At 47.9% G+C, this 27,327-nt stretch overlaps 2 protein-coding genes and 1 long non-coding RNA gene across 4 annotated transcripts in view; 2 read left to right on the top strand and 1 right to left on the bottom strand.

Moving 5' to 3' along the window:
* Positions 1-19,272, top strand: part of HSF5 (heat shock transcription factor 5) — a 25,290-nt gene extending 6,018 nt beyond the window's left edge. Inside the window, exons 3-6 of the mRNA XM_042830287.1 lie at positions 5,928-6,025; positions 9,633-10,154; positions 14,388-14,553; positions 18,576-19,272. Coding sequence (XP_042686221.1) covers positions 5,928-6,025; positions 9,633-10,154; positions 14,388-14,553; positions 18,576-18,643 — 854 coding nt within the window. The 3' untranslated portion in view covers positions 18,644-19,272. The remainder of the gene's footprint in view (positions 1-5,927; positions 6,026-9,632; positions 10,155-14,387; positions 14,554-18,575) is intronic.
* Positions 15,462-20,965, bottom strand: LOC122166485. 2 transcript variants are annotated; one of them, XR_006170818.1, is made up of 2 exons: positions 20,564-20,965; positions 15,462-19,999 (listed from the first exon to the last, which is right to left on the bottom strand). It is a non-coding gene; the product is annotated as an uncharacterized LOC122166485 (long non-coding RNA). The 2 variants fall into 2 exon arrangements; XR_006170819.1 differs by having other exon boundaries at positions 15,462-20,064.
* A 1,749-nt stretch (positions 20,966-22,714) lies between these two features.
* Positions 22,715-27,327, top strand: part of RNF43 (ring finger protein 43) — a 53,822-nt gene continuing 49,209 nt past the window's right edge. Inside the window, exon 1 of the mRNA XM_042830000.1 lies at positions 22,715-22,951. Within this exon, the coding sequence (XP_042685934.1) occupies positions 22,715-22,951 (237 nt within the window). The remainder of the gene's footprint in view (positions 22,952-27,327) is intronic.

The following is a 27,327-nucleotide window of genomic DNA, read 5'->3' on the forward strand; positions in this document are numbered from 1 at the left end:
AGGCGTAATAATAATAATTCAGGTGTGATTCAAATAGAGAACGTTGTGGAGGCCGAGGCTTTTGAAATTTCAGTAAACTCTTCAGTAGTTTTGAGAAGAAAGGTTTGCCATTTGAATAGGCAGCATTAAAAATCTTTTCATTTTCTCTGCCACTTTGGGCAGTGTTCTTACTGCTGATTCTGTCTACCTCTTCATCTCTCTGCTATCCTTTTTTCTGTACCTCACAGCATACAGAATGCTGAAAGCCTATTTTTTCATATGTATACATGAAAAGTCTGCTTTCCTTCATCTCGAGAGCACAAAACCAAGATTAGCTTATTTGGAAGGTGATAGTTCATCTTAGAGAATGTATTTCACAAGAGAAGGGGCTGAAGAATGCATGCTCATTCTTGGAGCTCTTTTCATTTCATGTTTAATGAACGTGTTTTTGAAGTCCTATTAAATTAAATCAGCGCTGGGCTTTGTGAAAAGATTCATCTCCGTGTGTGTTCAAATTTGTTTGTTAACTTAGGCAACAAAAAGATTTCCTTGTTTTTTTTCTCATTATGATTCTTACTGAGAAGGCACTGAAATAGGAGATGTTCATCTGGATCTTTTGCTACTACTGGAGCATTTGAGAGTTGTGGGACTGCATCACAGGAGTGTAGTGAAGTTTGATCATCAGAATATCCCAGTAATGGAAAGTCAGGCAATGAGCCCATGTGAGAAATATCAGTTCTTGATGCCACCTGGTACTGCAGGCCAGTGGTGCCTTTTGAATACAGCTGTGGCTGTAGAGCTTGTTTAAATGTGGCAACCTTTTGTGAGTGACAGCTCAGGAGCAGTTACGTTATTCTGAATGATACATCCTCTGTAAGGATGAAAGGAAAGCTTAAAATTCACATATGCCTTGGTCAAAGGGGGCTTCTTAAAATAAGTAAACAGCTGAAAACGCAGTGTCTGTTTTAAAACAGCATAAATAGCACCACATTTTCCCTTGAGAAAAGCAGACTAGATGCATTAGTAATGCACTTGTAAAACTAGTAGTAGGATTTATCTTGCTTAAGATTCATCTGAATGTATAATATTCACTTGTATATGCCTGGGCTTGTCATCTAGATTACATATATAGTCAGTAGGGAGAAACAGGCACCTCCCAGAAGTTGAGTCAATCCAGCCTTCTTAGATCTATGCTGTTGGAAGACAGTTTCTTTCTGTTGAGTCTGTTTCTATGTGAACTGTAGAGAGAGCACAGACAGCTAGTTTTGGAAACTAGGAGAGCACGAAGTGGCAATGCAATCCATCCTACTTACACATCTAAGACAGCTCCCATTTTCTTTAAGGAAGAGACCTTGGATGTCATCCTCGTTTCCTTCATTCTTTAATTTGTAGAAGATCAGAGCTTGCACAGCTGCTGTTTGCAGGCCCATCCCGATGTGCTCATTGATTTGGCAGGAACAGGCACAGGTGCTCTCCGTAATTTCTTGACCCAGCTGTATGATGAGTAATTAGCTTTCCTTAGGCATAGCTTAGGGATGTGACACGATAAGGATGCACTGGCAGGGTGGTCTGCAGTGTTCTTCCTGAGTGTTTCACGTGTAGGTTGTGCTCAAGTGGAACAGAAAAAGCTGGAGAGTGTCAGCCTCATCTCCTTTGGCTAACACAGGATCCCAGAACCGTAGGTTTTGGAAGGGAACTTTGAAGATTCTTCAGGCCAACCCCTTGCCAAAGAGTTCCCTAAGGAAGTTGCTCAGGAAAGCGTCCAGGTGAGTTTTGAATATCTCCAAGGAAGGAGACTCCTCCGCCTCCCTGGGCAGCCTGTTCAGGGCTCTGGCACCCCAGGAGTTCTCCCTCATGTTCAGATGGAACTTCTCACCTTCCAGTTTGTTATTTTGCCTCTTGTCCTGCTGCTGCACGCCACTGAAAAGAGCCTGGCCCCAACTGCTCGGCACCGGCCCTTTAGATATTGATAAACACTGGTCAGATCCCCCCCAGCCTTCTCTTCTCTATGTGAACAGCCCCAGGGCTCTTAGCCTTTCCTCGTAAGGGAGATGCTTCAGGCCCTGACCATCTCTGCAGCCCTCCCTGTGCTCTCTGCAGCAGCTCCCAATCTGCCTTGAAACAGAGGAGCAGAACTGGACCCAGAGCAGAGGGGAGGATCTCCTCCCTGCACTGCTGGCCACGCTGTGTGCAATGCACTCCAGGGCACCATTGGCTGTCATGGCAGCCAGGGCACACTGCTGGCTCACGTCAGCCTGGTGGCTGCTTACTGATGTCTGTTGCACCCTTGAGTACCTGGAGATGATGTATGTTCTCCAATTTCTGCCAGATCTTTGGAGACATTACTGTGATTATTCAAGGCTGCATCAACCCCATCATTAGATTGTTAGCTTGGTTGCACCATGCTTGAAAAGCAGCACTTAGCATGAAGGTGGGACCATTTCCAAGAGACTGTTGGGATGTAGCTGTTACGACAGGAAGAGTGAGAAATTTTAATGATATTAGCAGAGTCTGTGCCTAAGAATGGATCTGGATGCATTTAATTTGCTGATATAACTGTAGCCTTTATGCTTTCAGCAAAGGCATAAATGATTGATTTGTTCTTGTCGACTGAAACATTGTGAGCATGTAAAATATTATCTCAAGAGGAGAGAGGGAGGTAGGTAAGAGTTTCCATTTCGTCATAATGGTTTCTAATTTGCTTAATGGAGTGCCTCAATTTATGTAGGACATTGTTGTAATTTCTTGTGTTTTGCTGTAATCTGTTTTTTTATTTTTGGACGAAAGAGTGAGATGTGACCTATTGAAGAGGCTGTGTGATTTACTTATTTGTGGTGACTTGTGACTCTGGAAGCCTTGGAACAAATGTTTGCATGGGATCCCTCGTAACACTGTAAAGGTTCTGGTGTTTATTTTCCCAAAGCCAGGTGTTACATCATTTTCCATACTGTCCATCTATCTCTGTCCCCTTCCCTGCAGCATTCTTGACTCTGAACGTTTCTGCTGCATTTTCTCTAGGCTGCAGAGCCCCACTCGGCTGTTTGTTCAGGGAAGTGTTTGGTGCATCCTTCACATTGCCCTCCTGTGGTCTTTTCCAGTTGTGTTCATTTCTTATTGAGATGGAGAGTCCAAAAAGACACACAGTAGTCAAAGTGTGAGTAAATCAGAAGTTCATGCAGTCAATAATAATCTTCCTTTCTTTCCGCAGTTCACAACAATGTCTGTTTCATTAGTGGCTTTGGGAATCTTTTTGACAGCTTCTGAGTGTGAAGCTGATGTTTTCCTGAAGCTATTGACCGTAACACCAACATCCGGCTCCTGATTACTGGCGGACAGTGAAGAACCTGTCATTTTCCACATGAAATCAGTTTACTTTTCTGAAGCACAGAGCTTTATCTGGTAGGTGGTGGCTTTGGAAGACCTCACAGAGCTTTTTTTCCATGGCTCTGCTCTTTTCTGCCATGAGAAAAGCTGCTGTTATTAGCAACCATCACAGCAACACCATCGCCAATATCTCTGCTTGTTTACCTGCTGCAGGTCTCTCCAGACAACAGCAAAGGGTGACTTCTCTTGAAAATGAAGTATTTTTACTGACTCATTCTCATCACATGCTCACTGGTGTCAACTCATTCTCTATTCTGTTTTCTTCTATTTTTTCTTGTTCAACTGCCAGGATTTCTGACTTGTCTTTCCTTTTAATATTTCTATTAGTGTGCTTCTAAATAATTTCCCTTAAGTTCTTTGTGACCTCTCTGAGTATGGGTATGTATGTTCAGCACGTTTGAAATACAGTCATTTGGCATCTGTGCAAGGATATTCACAGTGCATGGCTCAGCCCTTCCCTTGCTCTGTGAGCTGCATTTTCATTGCTCTCCACTTGTCCTGAGGCTTTTGTCGCTGGGTTGGTTACGGTCCCACTGCCAGCAATTCCATTTGTGTAAGCTGTGTTCATGTTCTGCACGTTGGATCCTGTAGACTATGAGAAATTTTCCATCTCTGGCTTTTATGGGCAGCATATTGTCTGTTTTTTGACAGAAACCGAATCAATTCTGAGGCTGATCATCTTACTCTGTTCTATTTAAAAAGGCTTTATCTCCTTAATTCGTTCAATCCGTATTCATTTATTCCATAAGATACCACTTATCCCCGTCTCTTTAATATTCAGGCTGTGTTTGCTGTCAGTATTGCAGAGCAGACTGTGCTTCCTCTGATGATTCCTTCTGGGTATGACTAGATGAGCTGTGCCTTGGACAGTGGAGCTCAGAAATTCAATCTCTGCAGTTAACGATAAAGCATGTGAGAGAAGCAGGTGAGCTTGTTGCACCTTGATTCCATTTGAAGGCGTGAAGCACTATGGATGAAATGGCACCTCCACCTTTGGTAGCACAGCTCGTCAGTAAATACATCTCCAGCAGTTTTAGAGTTGTTTGGATGTGTGATGGATGTCCTGTTGTGACCACGGGCGGTGGTGGCACAGGGCTGTTCTGTCTTACGGTGGGTTTGCTGCCAAAGTGCCTTCAGTCGTGCATGCTGTGAAGGTGCACAGGCACCGCTGCTGCCGTCAGCGAGCTGCCAAAAATGCATCCTTGTGAGAGCAAACCATTCTGTGTGACAGTTCTCCCCTTCAGAATCTGTCACCGGTTTCTCGTGCCCTGCACAGCGTTGTGTTCCCCCCTTTGCCTTACAAACGTTGCAATGTCTTTGATTCACGAGTTGTTTTTGCTCTTAGTGCTGCTGGCTGTGACAAGAGTGCTGCCATTTATCTTGTCGTGTTTTGTAGAAAGTGATCTTCAGCTGGTGTTTCACTTATGCAGTACCTCACAAGCACTTCTTCCCTTCACACCCTTCCTCTTTTTTCATTAGAAGATAATGTCTTCATGTGCTTGCTTCTCCTTAGGGTTGCTTTAGTAGGTTAGAAGGAACTTCTTTGCCATTGCTTTTCCAGAAGTCCTTCAGAAGCTGTTCTGATGTTCTGAGTTTGTCAACATAGTTTGGAGATTCCTGTGAGTGAAATATTCCCAAACCAAGTTTTGTTTTGTTTTATGGCAGTGTCCAGAGCAGGGATATGTCTGCAGGTCGTAGGATGTTCTCCTGAAGGAGGTCTGAATTTGATCATAGAGTTGCTCAGAATGAGCTTTTGCAGTTGCAAATTATAAGCACATACCATGCTTGCTTAGGAGGCTGCCCACTGGCTTTATCTTTGTAGTTCTCCCCTGTTTGTTGCTGTAAACTGCACAAGAATCCCACCAGCTCTCATTGAAAAGGGCAGGAAGAACAGGTGTTCTAAAAAGATCACGCCTGGTTATTGTAACATCTGCCTTATGTGGAATCCCATGTCAGTTTCCAGCACTGCAAGTAAACTTCATCTGTTCACTACCTCTATCCTGTTAGTCTCTGTTACAGTCACTGGACTGAACATGATAACATTTATTTTTCTCAAAATGATGGCAGTTTTAGAGGTTATCTGTCATGCAAGTGAGGCCTTTACTTTTAATTTAACTATTTCTGCATGTCCCCAAAGGTAATAGCTGCAGAACAGTGCCTCATACACAGAGATGCTGTTTAGGATGCAGTGGCCCTTTAATTCCAGTATGTATGCATGCACACGTGTGTTCTTCTTGTGTGAATCCCCTCTCTGTGTCCTGTTGTGGTGGAAGGAGACAACAGAAGAGGTGATAACAAAAGAGGTGATAACAACGTGCAAAAATTGTGATTATGAAGTTTCTAAGTTTGTGTATGTCCATTTTACAACATATGTGTTCATGTATATATATATAAAACAAATGTTTTTCAGGTGAAGAAATCAGTCGTAAAATCATTTGGGAGATCATGCAGTGCTGGCATTTAGTTACCTAAACTATTGAGCTGTTCAATCAAAGTAAGCCATAGAACTCTGCACACCAAGCGCAGATTCTGGAAGTCTGATCAGTGTGTTTGAATTCTTGCAGCTGCTCTGCCCTGCTGCTCCCCTGCTACCCACATCAGCCCTCTGACCTGCTGTGCGAGTCCCACAGCTCTGACCTACAGCCACTGCAGCTTCTTCCAGGTGAGTGCAGCGTGCTGCCGTCAGGTGAGAGCAGGGGGAGCTGGATGGGTGGTGATGGGCGCCAGAAAGAAGGATGGAAATCAGAAAACTGATCTACTTGAGAAAGTAAAAGGGAAGTGCTTTACAGGGTTTATTTCAAAGAACGCTGAAGGTTTGGAGAGGCACGTCTGGCAATGCCTGGGCAGGTTCCAAGGTAGCACTGTGGTGGATCTCCCCTTCGGTGCAGTGTTTTCCTCTGTATGAAATCTGTGCTTGACTTCACCAGAATTTGTTCTAGTTAACAAGTCTGCATTTATCTTTGAAGAATAACTTTGCCTGGACAAAATGCATTTCTGTAACATTATGGGAATACTGGGAAGGAGCTCCTTTCTTGTTATGTTTTGTTATGTCATCCCAGGCAGCATTCTGCAGGTTCATTCAATAACTGAGATGACTTTTGGGACCAGCCACACCTCAGAGATGCCCTATTAAAATAACTTCAGGTTTTTTCTGCATTGTCACCCAAGTTATAGAAAGCACCTTATTTGGAGGAGCTGCCTTATCAATTGCCAAAGATTTTAAGTAAAACTGCAAGGCTGCAATACTTTTGTATTAGATAATAATATATATACTCGTTTTTTTTTTTTTTTTTTTTTTTTTTTGTCACAGAGGCAAGCAAAGCAAGTTATGCTTTGTATGCTGAGAAAGGGTTTACCTACCCGAGCTTGATTATCCAGTTTCTTGTCTTGCAAATATCAACCTTTGTCTTTTATTCATGGCTTATTTTTTTCTTAATATCATCTTATCCAAGATGCTCATGTTACAGCCAGAATATTGTGCTGGTGTGGGTCCATAAATGGTCACTGGCCAATCGTGCCACTGGTACTCTCATATTAATTTTGCACATGGTTCATCTTTGTCTTCTAACTTTAAATTTGAGAACTGTGGGAGGTTTTTTTTTCCAGCTAGGGCACGGGAATGAGTCTGGGTGATGGGAAGTGATGATCAAATAAATTCTTATCATTGCATTTGGGATAGCAAATCATTCCAAGAGAGTTGTTAATTAGGGCTAGATGAATAAATGCACTGTCCAAAGTGCCCAGTGAAAGTGATTTGTTTGAAGAAGCAAGCTCATGGGCAGTGTGCAGAGCCAAAAGAGATTCAGGCTGCTTGCTGATGAATGCTGTGATGATAATGCAACTGTAGACAGGGGATCCCAGGCCAAAAGCTGTTGATGCATCTGGGCAGAGGATGCTGGAAGGTATTCCTGTGTGTGAACAGCCCAAAGGTGATCCCAGATTGCTTCTGCCTGCTCTCTTGAGCATAGTAACACAAATATCCTACAGAATAGACCAATAGAACTTGTGAAGTTTTGTGAGTCTTGGTGTAGTGTAGGTTGCCTCTCCTGGAGCACGGTGATGGGGCAGGGGGCTGCAGTTCCCCTGTGGTTTCCAAGGAGTTGTGAAGAATAATCGTTTCCCCTTTTGTGTGCTCTGGGGAGATGCTTCCCCAGCCTCTGCTGAGGGATGTGGCCAGCTGCAGTGCTGACCATCCTGTGCTGCCGTCAGGAACCACTGGTACAGATCTTCAGAAGCAGCAGTGTATGCATACCAAGCTGTCAGAGTTAACAAGTGACTGGAACAGACCAGAGTGGTAGGAGAGACTCCATGCATGGGGACCTGATGAGGTTCCACCAGGCCAAGTGCCTTCTCTGGTTCTGCATGACACTGAGCTGTGTGTGGGCATCTTCTGCTGGAAATGCATGCTAGAGCCTGCAGCACACCCAGGAAGATGGCTGTGTGTTCTAACAGCTTGAAGCTCAGTTCCACAAGGAAGAGGCAGAAGTTGCAGTGTGCTGGTTGGCTGACTGGTTACTTGCCTTTTTGGTTTTGTTTTCCTTTTGCCACGCCTGATCTCATGCATGGGCAGTTGACTTTACCCAAATCTTCCTTAAAATCCTGCTAGTTAAGGCAATAAATAAACAGTGCAATAAAAACAAGAAAACTCTTGTATTAATATTTTTAAAGAGTACAACTGGAAAAAAAATACACGAAGGTAACTAAGTTCAAACTCGTGTCTTAAAAGTATTAAGCTGGCAATGAAAAGATTTTGCTTAACCTAAATTTCTCAGATTCAAGGTTTTGTCTTTTTTTGTTTTTCTCCCTAAAAGTGTATAGTTGACTGCAGACCAGCACGACTGCATAAGTCAGCTACGGGACTTGTCTTCATATACCCAGGAGAAGGGATCTTGATATTCTCTCATCTGTTTGTGGTATTTCCTTCAAGGACTTCTGATGTTCGTGCTGCTGAGAGACCAGATGCTTCAGTGACTTTTGATCTTCTGTGACTTTCCTAATCCTGTGGCTTCCTGTTCTCTAATGTATTCATCTTTTGAAATAGCTTCTCAGTGCCCCTTACCTCAGCCAGAATGTTTGAGGAAAATCAGCTCTGAAGACTAATCCTTCTTACTAGATCTCTTCCAAAGTAAGGCTGTATTGTAGAAGTACCCAAGTTTCTGTTCAAAGTCATTATATTGCTTATTGATCAGGCACTGTTACCCTTCCATTATTCTTTAAATCTGGCCAACCTCCAGAAAAAAATAGCAGTACAGGCAGAGGCCGTTAAAATGTGACTTGTCATTTCCTTTGGGTAGGACTAGCTGCTTTTGGAACTCTTCATTGCCTTCTTTCTGCTTTGAAAGTTCTTTGATTTATGTGAATTCTGCTTAAAAAGATCACTGTGTTGCTCATTGCATCCTATTATCTAGTCATGTCATTCCAGTGAGGTCTTTCAGTAGCATTCAGACCAGTCCTGTGGTGGCGAAGGCAGCCTCTGTGTGTCCTCTGAGAGGTGTTTCCAGCCTGAAGATCTGTATGGATTTATGTAGACTTTGAGTCACACATCTGTGAGACGTGCTGATACTGGGGGGTGTCTGGTCAGAGGCTGTGACAGATGGGCAGATCCTGCAGCATTTTGTTTTCCGGCGTCCCTTTTGTGCTGGGACAGGAGTGTCCTTGGAAATCACTCATTGTGTGAGTGTGTGTATGGACAGAAGGGGGAAAAGATGTTGTTGGTGTGTAGTGTGAGCTCCTCGTGCTGAGTTCTCCCTGTGCACGTTTACAGCTTACGTACCTTCTTCTCTTGCTTAAAAATCTTGTGGTTTCTGTTATTTTTGTACGCAGCAGGATTGCTTCAGCTTTGGAGGATCTGATGTCAGGTACATGCGCTCTGTCCTGTTCCATCACAGATGTTGCTTGTGAAAGGTGTGGTTCTAGTGTGACTCCACAGATCCTGCTAAGCCTAGAAGTTTCTGATTTGAACAGCTGGCTGTATGTTCACTGGCAGTGCACAGACCATGCATCTCAAAGAGTACTCGGGTGCTGTGAAGAACAGATGGCAGACAGAAGAAAGTGAGCTTGCTGTAAGGCAGTTAATGAAAACTAAGCCAAATCAGTAGCCTTTTCTTAATTAAACCTGCTGATCTAGGTGCAAGTAACAAGCTTTCATGTTTCTGAATTTACAGACTCTTCTGTTGGTTGCTCAGGTTCATTTACAGAACATTGCAGAGCCATTGCACGTCCTGTCGTACTGTTTGGAAAGACACATTTACCATTTTTGTTTCTCCCAGAGTCCTCCAATGCAGCCAGCTTACGCAGTTGAGTTCCTGCCCTCTAACTGGCCGTACCACACTGATGAAAGCAAGAAGACAGAAGTAAATCTGGAAGCTGTGTTTCAGATCGTCGATGAAATGCGTTCGTCCCCGAAAGCTGGAACAGTGAAAGTGGAGCCTGTGGAGAGCCAGTGGTCAAGCCCCCAGCCCAACAGAGGCCAACAGCTGCTAGCTGATACCGAGAACGACGATCCACCTTCGGATGACGAGGGGCAGCTGGAACCTCTCACCCCTGTGGTGTCAGACGTTGCATCGTTTATGGTGGGAGACCAAGAGGTGGCCTGCTCTCTGTCACAGCCCTCGGAATACTTGTATGCTCTGCACAGCACTGCGTCTGTAGAATGTGCAGCTGCTCAGGGAGAGAGAGAACCTGCGGCCACGCAGGAAGCACAAGGAAAACTGAGAGAAGAGCCAGACTACCTTCCAGCCCAGTTCTCAGCCATGATTGTTCGGGAAGCACAGTCGTTCAGCCCACAGAAGGTAAGCAGCGAAGATAAAACAACCTGTGTTCGGAGATAACACCGTTCAGTAGGAATGCTGGGTTGTGGTCTGATAGCTGTAAGTTTTTTTTGCATTCTTAAGAACCGAAGAGTTCTTTAATTAGGACTTTAATGGACAGTGAAGAATCTGTTTGGTAAAGTGTGGTTTAATAAAAACCCAAAACTGTTCTTTTTAAAAGGCAGTGGAAAAGTATCTCTTGTGAATGGCATGTTGGGCATTCTGATGTCCAAAACTTGGCCAATGGTTGCCCACTTAGGCCACTCAGTTGCAAGGGAAAAATGCAAAGTGCAGTTGTATTGACAGTGATGAAGTGGTAGCTTTTTTGAGTTACAACTTACTTCCTTTACCCTTTAATAAAAAAAGTATTTGAAGGCACAATGGTACATTTGGTACCATTGATTTGATACAATGGTAGGGGTACATTTAGAGAAAGAGATGTACATTCTGATCAAGTTTCTGCAGAGATCAAGCTAGTTACTCAGCCTCACGTAGGGAAGAGCACTTCCTTGTGTTGTGCTCGTTGCTCATTAGGGAGTTCCCATTCATTATCAAACTGTTGACCACAGTTTAAATGTTTTCAGCTTTGGCATCTTTGGATCAGCATTTTTAGAAGTGTACTTTTCCTTTTTGAGAGACTTTGGGACTTTGTGGGCCTGGCTTTCTTGTTAGGAATGGAGGACTGGAACAGGTTGCCCAGAGAGGTGGTGCCCCATCCTTGGAGAATTCCTTCCCCAGGCTGGGTGGGCACTGAGCACTGAGTGCGGGTGTCCCTGTTTGCTGCAGAGAAGTTGGACTAGACGCCCTTAAAGGTCCCTTACAACTCTAACAATGTTATGATTCCATGAATTCAATGCATGAGCCATGGCGTTGTTTGGAGGAGGAAGATGTGGGGGTTTTTTTATTCCATTATTCCTGCATGAGAATGCTGGTGCTGGCCACAGTCTGTTTCTCTGGAAATCAACTGGTTAAATAGCTGGGGATTATTCTGTCCTGAAGAGAAATTTGGGCACTATTAGGTCTCTTGTTTGACAGCTTTGCTCTTTTTGTTAGGAGTATTCTACTTCTTGTCTCCCCTTGCCAATCTGGAGGCAGGGCTAGCCTAACCCCACAGCTGCCTCTCCTCCAGTGGTATTTCCTGGATCATGGGCCTGGGATCATGGCAGGTGCAGAACTCTCCAAAGGAGATTCCTATGCTTGTACATCCATTGGGCTCCTACATTATTTGCTCTCTTCCTTATCCCTGAATCTGGAAGGCTTCCACAGCTCTCAGTAGCACAGTGTCATGGAATTCAAGGCAAGCTGATGGTACAATACTGCCCGTGCAGGTAAGGCTGTTTTATTCCTCTGTGTAGCAGCGGAGGAGGAGCAAATTCCTCTGGTGCTAATAAACGAACATCAGAAGAGCTCTGCTGGGTCAGATCGAAGCCTGACTGCCGGTGTCAGGCCTGAAGACAATAGCTGTAACCTGATGCTGAGGGAAGAGCGAGAACAACCTGCACCCAGAACAGGGCACTGCTCCTTGTATTTCCAGTGGGAAATTGGGATGATGCTGCGTACCTGACGTTCAGTTTCTCTTCCCTGGGCTGAAGTCAGCCCTTGAAGCCACGTAAATTGTAGCTCTGACCAAAGAGATGCTTTGCTCGCTGTGTGCTGATGAAGAGCTTCATCAGTCACCTCCCTCCAGCCACTTTCTCCACGCAGTTGTGATTTGGGAAGTCTGTCGCAGCCTCCCAGCAGTCTGCTCTCCAGACTCCCTCCAGTAGCATCCTCTGCATGGCAGCTGCTCCATGGATCTCTGAGTTTGCTTTCAGCCTCTTCTGTTTCTATTAAATCCTTTCTAAAATGAGGAGACCGTGGCTGCACGCCACATTGAAGCTGCAGGAAAACAATGGATGCAGAGGTGTTTGATATTTTGTTCTCTATTTCTTTCGCAATATTTCCTATCATTTGGTTAGTTTTGGGGCAGCTGTTGTGCCTTGTCCTCTCCACTGAAAGCTGTTCACCTGCTTTGTGCTGCTGCTTGGCTTAAAGAACAGCAAATTAAAGAGCAATTCTTTGCATGAAAGGTCTTAGTGCATTCAACAGTCCAGGTTCAGCGTTGTTATCTTCACCTCAGTGAAGGACAGGTGTCCTTGTCTTTACACATTTTGGCCTCAGATGGACATATTTCAATCTACTCACAAGAAATGCTTTCTTCGTAAAGTGGAAATGAAACACGTCTATCATTCAAGGGGAATGTGCCTCCTGTGTTGTCTCCTCTGTAGTATCCCTGGCCAAAGGCTGAAACTCCTACTTGTTTTGGGGAAGGTTAATCCAGCAAACCCCATTTGTGTGAGACAGGGGCTGATCTTATTAATGTTTCTCATTGTGGTTCCAGCTGGGCACTGGAGTCACATAACCACTGAGGCACAGCAGGGTGGGTTTTTTTGCAAACAATTTGGCATTTTTTCAATAAGTGAAGTGAAAAGGCAAAACTTTCACATCTGTCAGCTTTGGTAGCTTTGTTTGATTCTCTGCCAAGCAGCATTCGGGATGGAGCTGCAGCAGTGCCGGGCCCGAGTGAGGAGTCTGCAGATGTGGCAAAGCCATAATGAGAAGCACGTTCCCTTACAAAAATAAAAGAAATGAAGAAGCTTTGGAACCAGATTTATGTGGGCTGGACTGATGCTGTTAGGATGGAAACTGTATTATTGCCAGTTTCACAAAAGACTGTTAGAAGGGTTGGTGGGTAAGATCCTACATAGGCAGTAGAAAGGGGAACGCTGCATGCTCCTTTCCCTAGGAGGCTTCATGACAGAGAAGTCAACGGGAATGGAAGGGCTCCGGTCATGTGTGAAAAGTGTGACCCGCAGCTGCTGCTGTCTGTACCTGCTCTGCACCCTGCCAGCCTTCCCTGTTCCTAAGACTCTGTCTCAAGACTGAACTCGCATTCTGTCTGGTGGAGATAATGAACTACAGGCCTCCCTCCTTCTCTTTGCTTTTACTCTTAGTGAGAAGCTGTGTTCCGATGGCAGACAAAAAGGCACAGTCATCCACAGACGGTTTTCCTATTAGCTAATGAATGCTACTAATGCAGTACATACAGACAACACATTTCAGAGAGCAGATTCTGCCCAGAAGTGACTCCAGAAGTGGCCCAGAAGGCCAGCGAGTCCATGGGCTTGCAGGAGGAGCTCTGTCTGCCTGGGTGTTTCAGATGCTGTGTTTGCACAGGCCTTTTGGAAAACTGAGGTGCAGCTTCCACAGCAAATCTGTCTGTATCTCTGTTAATCTGCATACATGTTGCCTGCTGTATGTTTAATGCTGAGCAATGGCAGACTCAAGAGGGAGAGTGATTTCTGGAACTGCTGATGTCTTATTACTGCCTGTGGTGACCTTTTGCCCTCTGCTAACACATGTACCAGCTTTAGGAAGCTTTTTTTTTTTGCCTTCATAGAAGGAAACACTGCAGGCTCTGAACAATCCCTCATCTTATGATGTTGATTGATATTTGCAGAAGAGCTCAGTGCTCTGTAACAGATGATAGTGAGAACATCTTTCTGTCTGAAGGTGAATTCCAGGTGCTTAATTGTGCTTATTTTTACTTCCTTATTGGGACAGAATCATAGCTTGGTTGCTTGGCTTTTTCTTCCTTTTTATTAAAGCTACACATTTTGCCACATTGTTAAAGAAGTACTCGAGTGCATGAAATGGTTGCCTGCAAAATACACGTGGAGCAGCAGCAGAGGGCTCCAAAAAGCAAGCAACAACATTATAATGCAATGTCTTACCAATTTGATGGGGTGGGGTGAGATTTCCAGGCAAAGGGCACTGCTCACCTGCCCAGTTTTGCATCACACAGCTCTGCTGGGCTGTCCAGGTACACCTGTCATTAGCAATGCAGCTGTTGGTACCAGTGAGTGCACCTGGGTTTCTTCTGCTTCACTTGTCGTGCCTGGTGTGGTGACAGGGCGAAGCTGACACTGTGAGTACAAGCACTCTTCATGTTCTGGCTTTCTGACTTCACGTTTTGCTTAATAAGACATTTTGTAAGAGCTTGGCTTTGGACCTGGCAACCTTGACTCTGAGCTAACAACGCTTATACAGTCCATAAGGTGCTGTTAGCACTTGTTAGATGTCCTTTTGGAGTGGAGAAAAATATTTATTTGTTCGGTTGAAGTGATTAAAAGAAACCATTGAGTCATCTTTGCTTCCCTTGCTGTGTTTTTTCAGGTGGATGCTGGTGTTAAGTGTCCGTTCCTGAGGTCGGAGACACAAGAGGTGGGATGCCTCACTCCAGAAACTGGGCCTGAGAACGAACCTGTAGGAAGCACTGTTTCATCTGCAAAAACCAGAAACAGAGAGAAGAGAAACAGTTCACAGGAGTACAAGTCCCCAGGTAAGAAGAGATGCTATTTATTTATTTTTTTTTTTTTTTAGAGATTAGCAATAGAGCTGCTCTGAAACTGGCCATTACAGAAAGGGGAAGTCAGACCAGGTTAGCTCTTGTCTGCAATGTATTTCTTTGTACCTTCAGTTCAAATACTGCTTCTGTACAACCTCTGAGTGTACTTACTGACACCCTTTGAGAGACACACCAATTGCTCATGTGGGAAAGAGTATAAATTATGAGTAGATGAAACCTGCTGTTCTGGGAGTTGTCTGAGGAACACAGTATTGAGATGAAGCCCATAGATACGTGTGCTGGAGCATGACAGTGCCACAGGGAAGAACTGGGTAATGAAATGGCAACTGAAGTAGCAGGGGGGAAAAAAAGCCACACACACACAAAACCAAAAACCAATGAACTCATGAAGTGTAGAAGCTGACAAAAAATTGTGTTCTGGAATGCTGCTGTGCCTGCTGACAGACATGAGAGAAACAAGTAGGAGAGCAGCTGAGGCCAAACAGTTCACCAAATCTAATAACCAAAGGAAAACCTCGACATCCTCACGACAGAGAGACATGAGAGGACACCAAGGCTACTTCAGATCCGTCCTGGAGGAAAAGTTGGTGTGGCATCCAGGTGTTGGGGAAGCCATTTCCCTCACAGCTGATCATCGAACAGGCTGTAGAGCCATTCCTCACTTCAAAGGGTGGTTTCCAGGTTCCAGTTATGCTAGTTAATAATTCAGCTCACATGCCCATCAGTTTCAAATGTGCAAGTGAGGAATAATGTCTTTTTATCTGGAAGCTATAAAATGAATGAATGAATGAATTGGATGCCACCTTGAACTTCTGTTTAAAATGCAGACCTGAGAGTTCTGGCCCCCTTACTGATAGCACAGACAGCCGGTGTGCTTCTAGTTTTTGTATCTACAGCAAAAGTTTATTTAAGAAAAATATATTATACTTGTGCTGTACTTATATACTATACTTAATTGCAGAGATTAAGAAGAACAAATTTACTTAATGGTTGTAAAGTTGCAGGAACATTTTGGAAAGTGTTTGGAAAGTGTTTCCATGGGAGTGTTCTACAGAATGAAACATTGCTATGCTAATTGGATAATTAGCAGTGATTAGCATAGTAGCACTCTGGGAAACTTGATAGTCATCCGGGGGTGCATCTCCACTGTTGTACCTTTCAGGGCTGGTAGGACAGAGGATGGAGACAGACAGCACACGTGAACCAAACACCATCAGGGTCCAGTTGTCCCAGAGTAAATAAGGCACGTGATCATGGCTGTGGAGATGCAGTGTCCATCTCCTGTGTTCCACCTGCAGGCCTGGAGGAGACGTGTTCAAGTGTGAGCTGACTTCTGTCAGCTTCTGCGTTTGTCTGTCTGTACCTCCTTTCTTCTGTGTGTCTTTGGACACATCCTCTTCTTTTACCTTTCTAAGCTAAAAATGGGCACAGTGACCATTCCCAACTGGTTCTTCACAACATGTCTGTGTGGGAGCTGTGAGGTCACGGCCTGAACAGTGGTTGAGCACCTGGTGAAGGGGCACAGCCAGCCCTGGGAGCACAGGTAGGGCACCCCTCCCTACCTCATTTATGGGCTGGCAGTCACAAAGGAGGAATCTCTACTTGGAGATCACCTCCTTTGGAGTCCTTGGAAAGGGGTAAGCAATTCCTTCTGTATTACTGGATTGTGACTGCTCTTTCGTGTGTGATCCAAAACTGTTTTAAAGCAGCTGTCTCTGCTTCCTCTTATCTTCACACATGTCCTTTGAGTGTAAGTCCTGCAGTTTTCCTCTTTTCCTTTGGGTGTCCATTTGCGTGCTGCCTGAGCCCACGTTTGACACGCATCCTGCTGCACAACATTCCATCTCGTTCCATCTTATTTCAGTAGGTTTGTGACACTGTTCCCTTGTCTCTGCTGTGTGCTGACACCAAGTTCAAGGTATCACACGGTGAGGTAGGAATGTCTGTCAAACAGGGGTGAAGAGGAAGAGTGTCTCTTGTCCTGTGTCCTGCCTCCAAAAACATCTTTGTGCTATTAAGTAAAAAAAAGACCTCCGTGAGCTTTTCTTCCATCAAATTCTCTAGTCACTTCTCAAAGCTGTTCAGGCTTTATTGTTCTATGAAAGTGAAAGTAATTAACACAGGGTAATTACACAGAGGGTGAAGTACCCTGCTCTTTTTTTTGTTTCAAAATGTTTTAAATGTGTTTCCTTCAAGCGTATCCTTACTCCTCATATGCTGGTTGTCTTTGCACATCACAGTCCAACAGCAGGACCTCATCTCCTTTGTTAAGAGCAGAACTGCTTTTGAATTCTCCTTCAGAGAGTCAGAAGCTGCAGCAGATCCATCATCCTGAGTGGGCTGTGTCATCTGTTCCCTTCCTACTCTTTCACGGAGTGTTGGCACGGCTCTGCAGTACCTGGCAGGTTTATTATTGGTTTATGGAGCTCTGAGGGGTGGCTCACACCTTTTGAGGACCACATTTTTCAGCCCCCCTGGCTCAACCTTAGCACAGGGCTATAAAGGTGCTGATAGCGAGTCTCTCCTTGTATTGACTGCCTGCTTGTTCAGCTCATCTGTACACCGGGGTTTTTGGGATAGGTGAGTCAGCTTAGTGTGGAATAAACTTGTCTGCAGCATCTATACCTGCAGCAGGTGTCCTTCTGGCCTTCACAAACAACTGGCAGAGACTGATAGAAACTGCACCCCTCCTGTCTCCTGTTGCTCTCCACAGGTGCACGAGAGTCTCCCAGTCACTCTGCAGTGGAGCTAGTGTCTGCGCTTTGTGTTTCCTCTTCTAAGAGTGCACATAAGAAGGATCAAATTCTCACTGGAGAGGTTTTTGTTTGCAGCCTTTTTTTTTCTGGAAATAGCAGTCTCAGAATGGAGCAGGTGGGGTTACTTCTGAATTGAAGCATCCAGATGCATTTAGGAAAAAGCTCTCTTCCTCTACGGCTATTTTTTTTTTTAAGTATTATTTTTGGTGACTTATCTGATCCTTTTCTTCATACAGTCTGGCAACTTCCTCCAATCTGTTTTTGCACAGGAGCTCAGAGTTAATACTGAGATGCCACTGGCTCTGATGACTCCGTCCCTGTCGTGCTGCAAGGTGCCCTGGACATTTACCACCAGCCTTGCCACTACAGCTGTGCCACTATGCATTCCCTCTCATTTGCTGCAGATAGATTTATAAGTGCAGTTGCTAAGGGCAAATCATCATTCAGCAAAGGTCTCCCATGCTATCACGTGTTCATCTGAATTATTTCCTGCACCTTCCAGAGAAAAATACTCTTACGCTCATCCAGCATTCCTAGTAAGACGAGGTGAAATCATACAGAGGTGTTTGTGCAGGGCCAGGCCTGGCCCAGGGGCACTGCAGCATGTCCTGGAGCAGGATGAACAGGAGGTGCTCTCAGGAGTCTGAACTGCAGCTTCTTGCTCCAGCTGAACTGCCAGTCTGGTTTGGATGAGTGGTTCTTGGATGCTGTTTCTTAAGCAGTTTGGAGTTGTGCTGTTACCAGCTGCCTCCCTTCTCCATCCAGGCAGCTCTTCAGGGTTTGCTCCCAGCAGTCTGCTTTGGAGGAAGCACAGAGCTGCTGCCTTTTCCACAGGTCCTTTGTAGCACAGAACAACAAGGGGGCTGGAATTCTTTTCCTAAGACAAGAATGCAGCTGTTGTGAGATGGAAGTTCACCAGGGTAGTGGTCCTGTCGTGACTTCATGCTGTTGTTCTTTTCCTTGAGCTGTAAGGCACTGAATTTTATCTTCCATACACTGGAAATGTTTCCATTCTACCATGGCATGAATGGGCACGTAAATCACTTTTATTTTTTCTTCTTTGTTTTACACAAAGTTTTGCAAACTGAGAACAATTCCTGTTCCTGTAGATCTCCAATCCTGCTGTTGCAGCCTCTCAGGCCGTGTTCCACGTTACCTGCTAGAACTGCAATCCCTACGTGTGACGCTGAGCAGAACTTGCAGACTGATGTTTACTTGTTAATTTCCTTTTCTTCCTAGATCTCCATCTGCTGGTGGATGTCGCTTGCAAGCAGGAGCACTTTCCAAAGGAAGAAATAAGAGAGTGAGAAGTGGGTGACAAGTATGTGAAAACGTGCAGCAGCTGCCAGCTGGGTTCTCTCGTCCTGCAGCGCTGTGCACACGGCAGCACTTTGCATCGTTTCAGCTGTTGGAAAAAAACGAACACCGACAAAAAAGGCACTATTTGGTAACAACTTTCACTCCGTTGGATATTGGTCACCCCGTGGTTTTTTTTACACCTCTTTCATGACGTTTTCTAGCTGACAAGTTACAAAGCATCGAGCGGTCAGAACTTTTAATATGAACTGATTATTAGCTGCTCATCTTCTCAGACTTGAACTCCCCGTAAGCTGGAACAACCTTGAGAGCTTTGTCTGAACCTTTCTCACTGGGAAACAAGCTGTGCTTCGTGCCGTGCTCAGAATCTTCCTGTTGCTCGTTGCTGGAAGCCGCAGCGCGCCCTGCGCCGCTCTCACCATCTCTGCTTGAAGTCGCACTGCGACCCTGCAGTGGGAATTGTGTGAATTGTGTGTGAAACAAAGGCGCAGGGAAGTCACAGGATTCCAGGTCTGAACGGGTCAGGGGTTGGGGAGAGCTGCTGTAGTTGAGATGAGCTAATTTTCTGAGCGATTACCCAGGAAATGCTCTTCCTCCTAAAGCAGCGCTCTGTTCAGCAGCGTGCCCTCCCAGTGGGTATCCATTACACACAGCAGCTGCTCATCTCCTGCACTGAAGGAGAAGTCTTCTGTTTTAGTAACTTCTTTTTGGTTCCGATGCTCTCTGTGATGGTAAGTTATGTGTTGTGTTAGTACTTTAATAGGTCTTAGGTACATTCTTATCACTATAAATACAATCGCATTTAATAGCAGTTTTAAGTTTTGAATAGCTATGCATTTGTGTTAAAATATTGTTTGAAGGATGAAGGGGGCACAGACTTTATTTATACTGTCAGGGAAACGTACATGAAAGAGTGCTTAGAACATAAATTTAGCTGGTTCATCCATGCTCATATTCTTTAAAAATTAATTAGAGCCAGTCCTGAACAAAACACACATGAGAGGAGCAGGGAGAAGTGGCCAAGACCACCCCAGCTCTACCCTGCAGGACCTCGCGCAGCCTCCGGCCGTGGGCAGGATGTCCCAAGTGAGTGCTGAGCGGTGGGACGAGCCGAGGCAAAGCCTTTAATTATTCACCAGCCGTCCAAACAAATACAGTCTGGGGATGCTTTTAGGTCAAGGCTGGCGGGAACATTTCCATGCTGGCTGTCCTCAGATTTGTTCTCCTGTATCGTACATTACATCCGTGCAGTGCAACTCCAGCTGGTGAGAATAGTGAGGGGTGAGGTGGATGCATCCAAGTCCTGCTTCCCAAATGGATTCCATCACTTCCCTCGTGGGTTCGGGCTGTAAGGAGATGGAGCTTAAAGGACTTCAGCCTTAGCCGACTGCAGCTGCTACTTCTTTAATTCCTGCACAGCACACAGGGAACTTCACAGCTTACCCTTCTTCCTCCTGTTTGCCCCTAGAAGACTTGGCACTTAATGCTCTTTTATAGCCCTGCTCAAACGGCGTGGCTGCAGCAATCTGCGATGAATTAAACTTTGAAACTGAACTATGGATGTTGCATCTGTATTTTCCGTGTGTGTTCTGAGTTACAAAGGACAAACCGTGGTTGGAAAAAATCCTTTGTGTTTCATAGAATCATTAAGGTTGGAAAAGACCTCTGAGATCCCCGAGTCCAACCCATCTCACCGTGCCCGCTGTGTGCCACGTCCCCATGGCTCTGGAGCTCCTCCAGGGGCAGTGACCCCACACTTCCCTGGGCAGCTGTGCCACTGCAGCACCACTCTTTCTGAGAAGCTTTTCCTGCTATCCCGATTTCCATCATGATACCCTGATTTCCTGAGTTCCCACTGCTGTCTTTATCAGCACCCACTGCCCAACAGACCCGTTCTTTCAGAAACGAACCTGTTCTCTCGGCATAACCCACGAATTTCCGTGGAGCTCCCCCGGAGGTTGGTCAGGCACTATTTAGGAAGCCCCCACTCATCTGTTCTGTTGATGCCCCTTCCCGCGAGCAGCGCTGGGCTTTGCGCACAGCTGAACAGCGGCCGCCGTTCCTGGTCACCTCGCAGCGCTCTCCTCGAGCACCGCTCCACCGCGGCCGCTTCACCCACTTCCAGTCGCAGCCCCGCTCCGAGGTTACGGCTCTGACCTGCGGCATTATTCACCTCTCAGCGATGTCAGAGCCGAATGAGAGCTGAATTCCAGACCTCTGACATCAGCCCGACCCGAACCCTCCGCGGCAGCGGCAGCTGGACGAGGGCTCCCGGACGGCAGGGAGCGGGAGGGCCGCGGCCGAAGGGCAGAGCCGGCGGATGGCCCGGCGGAACGGCGGCGGTGCGGAGCGGCGCTCAGCCCGGAGCCCGCGGACCGGCGGGAGGGGGCGCCCGGGAGCGGGGCCGGGCCGGGCGGGGCGGGGCGGGCGCTCGGCTCCGCTCCACCCTCACTTTGTGTCAGCAGGTAGCAGCCCGCAGCCCCGCCGGGCGGCTCCGACGGCCGCGCCGCTCCTCCGCCCTCCGCTGCCGCAGGCGCTGCCCCGGAGGAGCTCCCCCGCGGGATCCGTTCGCCTCCCGATGATGCCCGAACGGCCCGGCCGGGCTCCCCGCGGGACCGCGGCCGATGCTTCGGGCTCTGCCGCTCAAGGCGCGTAAGAGCCGCCGTGCGGGACTCCCTCGGAAAGGCTCCGGCGCCGCTCCGTCCCCAGCGCTGCCCGCACGCGGAGCGCTCCGCCCCGAAGCCGCCCCGCGCACCTCCGCGCACCTCCGCCTCGCGCCGCCCCGTCGTGCAAAGATCTCCGCTTTAAACGACGGTCCGCGCTCTGTAGGGAAGGAAGAGAAGACCGCGAACACGCGGCATCAGGCGCGCCGTGTGCTTCAACCGCTGGAAGTAACTCTGGGGGTTCTGGGGATCCCGGTGCAGCAGCGCTGTGCTGTGCTGTGCTGTGCTATACTGCGCTGCCCAACAGGTTTGCAGATGATTCTTTATTTTTCAATCCCTTCTGAGCGCGCTCCCTGCCGTCCCGGCGGCGCGCCCCTTGTCGGCCCTCCAGGTGCGGAGGGCGCGTTGCTGTGACCCCTGGGCGGACCATGGGATTTGCCTCTGTGCTGCACGGGGCCTTCGATTGGGACCGTGCTGGACGCGCAGCTCCCGGAACTCGCGGCGTGAGAGCAACAGGAGACGCTGCGGCGCTGCGCTCCGTACCTGCCCCGCTCCGCGCTTAAGGGCTGACAGAGTTCGGGGCCTTTTCGGACGTTTCCCGGCAGCTATGGCGGGGAGCTTCGTGCTGTGACCGACCCGGGACCCGCAGCCGGAGTTGGACTGAGCCGGCGGGGGGAGAGCCGGGGCTGCTCTGAATGAAGCATTTCTGGTGCGATGAGAATGGATGGGATCGCCCCGGGTTGGACGGGGACGGCGCAGTAGCAAACTTTTCTTTCTGCTGCAAATTCAAGAAGCACCCCCTGCACGGTTCTTAGCAAGGATCCCAGTAATCACAGGCGGCGTTCAGCGTGCCGAGTTCCGGCACGTGCTGGGAGGTTCCAGAGATGGGCGCGTTGGGCCCAGCGGGAGCCACACAGGAGCCACGGGGACACTGCGCCCATGCAGAGCCCTCCCCACTCCCCACGCTGCGGGGCTGAGCTCTGGGACCCCCCCTGCACCTGAACGGCCCCCTGCTTGCCACCTGCTCGGCCTTTTCTGCCACTCTCCCTGGATTTACTTTCTGCAGGACTGACTGGAAACAGGATTCTTTTTTGGAAGAAACTTCGGATTATTTTATTATTATTGTTATATATAGAGAGAGATATTTGATCAAAGTATGCTCCCGAGCTCCCAGCGGCCTCTGAGCACGTGGCACCGAGGAAGAGAAGCAGCGATGGCACGGAGCCGGGCGGCCGTGCAGTGAGCAGTCTGCTCCAAACTTCCCCCCGCCCGCCCTGCGTGCCCCCCACAGCCCCGTGCCCCCCGCACCCCCCGGAGCCCCGCGGCTGGGAGCAGGGCGAGGGCGCAGCGCGTCCCCAGCGGTATGCGTGGCCCGGGAACGCGGCCGCAGCTGGGAGCATGAGCGGTGGCCCCCAGCTGCAGCTGGCGGTCCTCTGGCCTTGGCTGCTGATGGCTTCTCTGCAGGCAGGGCTCGGCCGCACCGGGCCGGCGCTGGCGGCAGCCGTCGAGTCGGAGCGGGCAGCGGCGCAGAAGGCCATCATCAGGGTGATCCCGCTGAAGGTGGAGCCCATCGTGCTGGAGGGGGAGTTTGCCAGCGTGGCCGAGGTCACTCCCGCCGAGGGAAAGCTGCTCCAGGTAGGGGCAGCTGTGCTTCACCTGCGTCCTTCCATGCTCCCACTCTTCTCCTCACCCCTCTTCCTCTCCGTGCCTCCCAACTAACGTGGTTGGCTTTATGGCTGCACGCACACGGGGTGGTTTTGACGCGAGCTGTCCACCGCTTTGCTCTGCGCCTTCCGTGGAAGCACAGAATCATTACAGTTGGAAGAGATCCCCAAATCCAAGCCTAAGCCATCCCACCATGCCCATAATCACGTCCCTCAGTGCCACATCCCCACAGCTCTGGAACACCTCTGGGGACGGTGACCATCACCTCCCTGGGCAGCCGTGCGGTGCAGGATTGCTCTTTCAGAGATATTCCTGCTACCCATCCTTCCCCTCCCCTTTGTGCTGCTGCTCTCTCACCGTGCTGTGCTTTCAGGCCCCGGTGCTTATGTAAGCGTGGGTCCTTCGCTCTGTGTGCAGCAGTGTTAATTTTGGATGCGGCCGGTCGATTGCATGGAGATTATCACCTATCTTAATTGATGTTATAAAGCTGAGTGTGTTGCTTGAGTCACATGTTGGGCACTGAGCATCTGACCAAAACATGGTTATTTTTACTGTGGGAAATCTATAAAACTTTGCTCACGTAGCTGGGTTCTGCTGCAGCCAGATACAGCTCCAGGTGTTGCCCAGCAGAAGCACTGACCCTGCTGGCTGTAGTCTGTCTGTAGTGCTGGAAGCTGAATTTCACCCATCCAGCGATGCCTCTGGGGTGTCACCACCGTGCGTGTTTCTCAGTGAAATGGATGCTGGTTTCTGCTCTTTGCTATGAAAGGAGAGCCTCTGGGCACCTTGCTGTGGATGCAGATGCTGTGAGTTCCGTGTCTGAGCTCTGTACTGTGATGGCCATTTGCTCATCAGCCACGTGCTTTACTCTTGGAAACCAAAACTGACAGAGCAGCCTGCGTTAACCTTGAAGGTTTTCCAGGCTTGGCTTTCGGAGTCTTAGTGAAGCTGATAACCTGCAGATTTAAATTAGAATCAGAAGTTTGAGCAGGCCTTTGCAGGAGAAGAAATGCCACTGAGGCAGCCTTAGCACGGTCATGTGGCTGACAGTGAAAGCAGGTAATTGATGACGTTTGTAGATCCTGCTCGCAGAGCCTTTTGAACTAATCGGAACGAAAGCGATGTTATAAAGTTATATTACCAGGGTAAAAACTATCTTGGACAAATGCTCTCAAGGTCCCGCCATGTTGTGAGGCAATGTCCAGGAAAGTCAATATTTATTCCTTACAAAAACTACAGTGGTGTTGCAACTGAGCGCAAAGTGTAGAGCGTGGACCTTTTCGGGACGAGGAGGCGATAACCTCTCCTGCGTGACGCTGGGCTGTTTGCAGCCAAACACGGCGATGCAAAACGTGCTTTTGTGTCACGTGCGGCCGCGGGAGCCCACCCTGAGCGCCCACCAGGGAGGGGTTGTCTGTGCTCAGCCACCAAACGCAGCGTTGGCTGAATGAACTTCATTCTTTAAAACCATCTTTGCAAGGAGAGGGGGTTGCAGAATGCTGTTCTCATCTGTTTGTTTTTTGTAGGCCCACGCTGATGTGTGTTGGGCTGGGGTCCTGATCCCTTGGGGAGATAAAGCCTGAGACCCAAAGGGGAATGGTTGAAAATAAGAAGTGAACAGGAGAAACTATTTCCAGTTCGCATTTGAACAGTGAGGTGCTAAATACACCCTGGGAACTCTTGTTTTTGTGTGTGGTGGCCAGCATCCCACTCTTGCAAGGCTGTTACAGGGCGCGTGCTTCACTTTGATATCATTGGAAACCTCATTGGAAGTTTAGCCTGCTCACACATGCCGTCATCACTCCTTCTGTGTGTGCAACTCAGGCACCTGCAGTTACTGAACTAAGAAGCCTTGTTTATTTTGCGTTGGATTGGTCATCTTGGTCCTCACACACAGAATCACAGAATCACACAGAATCACACAGAATTGTAGGGGTTGGAAGGGACCTCCAGAGATCATAGAGTCCAACCCCCTGCCAAAGCAGGTTCCCTGCACCAGGTCACACAGGTCGGCATCCAGGCAGGTCTTGAACATCTCCAGAGAAGGAGACTCCACCACCTCCCTGGGCAGCCTGTTCCAGTGCTCCGTCACCTCACTGTAAAGAAGTTCTTGCGCACGTTGGTGCAGAACTTCCTATGCTGCAGTTTCCGGCCGTTTCCCCTTGTCCTGTCTCCACTCATCACTGAAAAGAGTCCACACATCACACAGCGCACAGACTGCAGAGCTTAGAATGATGGAATCACAGCACGGTTGGGTTGGAAAGGACCTCACAGCCCCCCCAGCCCCATCCTGCATGGGCTGGGTGCCCCCCCAGCTCAGGCTGCCCACGGCCCATCCATGGCCTGGGGCGCCTCCAGCAATGGGAAACCCACGGCTCTGGGCAGGTGGGATCATCTATGGAAGCTTACTGTGGTCACAGCATTCCGTTCACAGGAACCACCTTTAGAGCTGTTGTCCTTCTCCGCAGAGTGATCCCACCATGCCCACCTGCCCCAGCGCTCTGGGTCATCCCTGGGTCCCATTCTACAGCTCTGGGTCGCAGAGCAGTGGTGAAGTTGGAGCGTTGTGTTGGAGCCAGGCTCAGGGATGATGCAAAGCAAGAGGAATTTCTCAAGTAGGCAGAGCCACTTCAGGCTTTATAGTTCAGAAAACCAACAGCTTCGTTTTCTTTCAGAAGTCATCTTCCAGCTTGCTCAGAGCACGAGCTCGCTCGGCTATTGCATGCTGAGCTTTAACTGTTGCCTAGCAGAGGAGAAGTGGCACCGTGTGTGTGCTGGCAGTTTCCAGAGGGCAGGAGGTGTGTGTCACGCTGTGATAGCCCGTGCCCAGGGAAGTCCCTGTATTCAAAATGTAGGAACCAAACCCTTCAGACCAGTGGGCCGTAAGGATCTTTGCTGTTGTGTTTGGATCTTTGCTACTGGGGATCCTGCAGCAGCAGGGGCTCAGTGTGCACTCAGATCGTGTTTTCAGATCAGCTCCCATCCATCGATTGCTAAGGCAGGTTCCACAACCTTTGCTTTTGATAATTTTGCTGTTGTGTACAAGGATGGTGCTGCTGGTAGGCACAGCGCAGCTGGGATTGGTAGAGTCAAGCACAGAATGGTTTGCGTTGGAAGGGACCTCGTGGATCATCATGTTCCAAACCCGGTGCCACAGGCAGGACTGCAAACTGCTCCTGTGCTGGAGCTCTTTCTGGTTCTGCTGCTGATGTTTTGAGAATAACGTTGAAATGTTGAAAAAAGTCCCAAAAAAATAACATTTGAGAAGAGGTAAATAAAGTGCTGTCCTCACTGCAGGGAAGGCAACCCAGCGGTCCATCACCTCACACACCTGCGTGCAGGAAAAATCAGGTAGCAGAAGTCCTACTTTATCACAAGTCTCCCAATACATTGTTTCCTTTCCAGGCAGATTTAGCAGTTACATAGTTAGGTGATTGCATGAGAAAGCCAACTTTCATTTACCTTGTTTTGTGCACATCGTTTTGGCTCATGACTGCAGAAGAAAAGCCTGACAGCAGAGGATGGGCTCCCCAAAGGCTCAGGGCCTTGGCAGGGCAGTGGTGGGGTGAATCCAACACCACCGTCCCAGAAGTGGAGAGTGTTTCCTATGTTGCAATGCACAGTGCTGTTGGGGAATTACAATGGCCTACTTAGCTGCTTGTAGAGGGTTGCACTCCCAGCCCATAAGAAGGTAAATATGTTAGTAGTCTTTATACACTACCAGCTCCTGGATCAACAAAAGGATGTTAAGTGCATAATGTTGACAGAGATCAAAGAAGTGGGAAAGTCTAACCAAATGATAATGGGGACTTAAATTACCTGTGAATAAGCTGGTCAGATAGCACAAAAAGAGTGAGTTCAAAGAGGCCATTTCTGCCTCTTGGAACAGCCAGTACTAGAGTACACAGAAGGATATTCTTGACTTAGTGTTAAGTAATGCACAAGAGCTAACTGGAGGCTGCAATAATTGAGCCACTTGTATTGACTGCGGTATGAAGAAATTCATTGTGTGAGTAGCCAACAGGAGAGCTCTGCCACCAGCTCTCAGAACTGGAACTGCAGAAAAGCGAAACAGACAGAACGGCTCCTACAGCTTGAGAGAAATGCCTCTGGGTGGGACGTAGATATGGCTCAAAAAGGTAAAAGTAGTCTTAGGAAAGGGACAGAGCCTTCGGTTACAAAGGCAGTTGTCACCCAGAGGAAGTGCATTGGGCGACTGGAGTGGGTGATCTTGGCGGTCTTTTCCAACCTTGGTGATGCTGTCATTCTGTGACAGTGGTCAAGAAACTATTTGGGCCAGATGGATCTTTTGAAACGTGGGCATGAAGTATTAGTAGGGGATTGGC

This window comes from Centrocercus urophasianus, unplaced genomic scaffold (genome assembly GCF_019232065.1).
Source record: "Centrocercus urophasianus isolate 14NV4802_14NV808 unplaced genomic scaffold, USGS_Curo_1.0 seq_33, whole genome shotgun sequence".
Classification (NCBI taxonomy): Eukaryota; Metazoa; Chordata; class Aves; order Galliformes; family Phasianidae; genus Centrocercus; species Centrocercus urophasianus.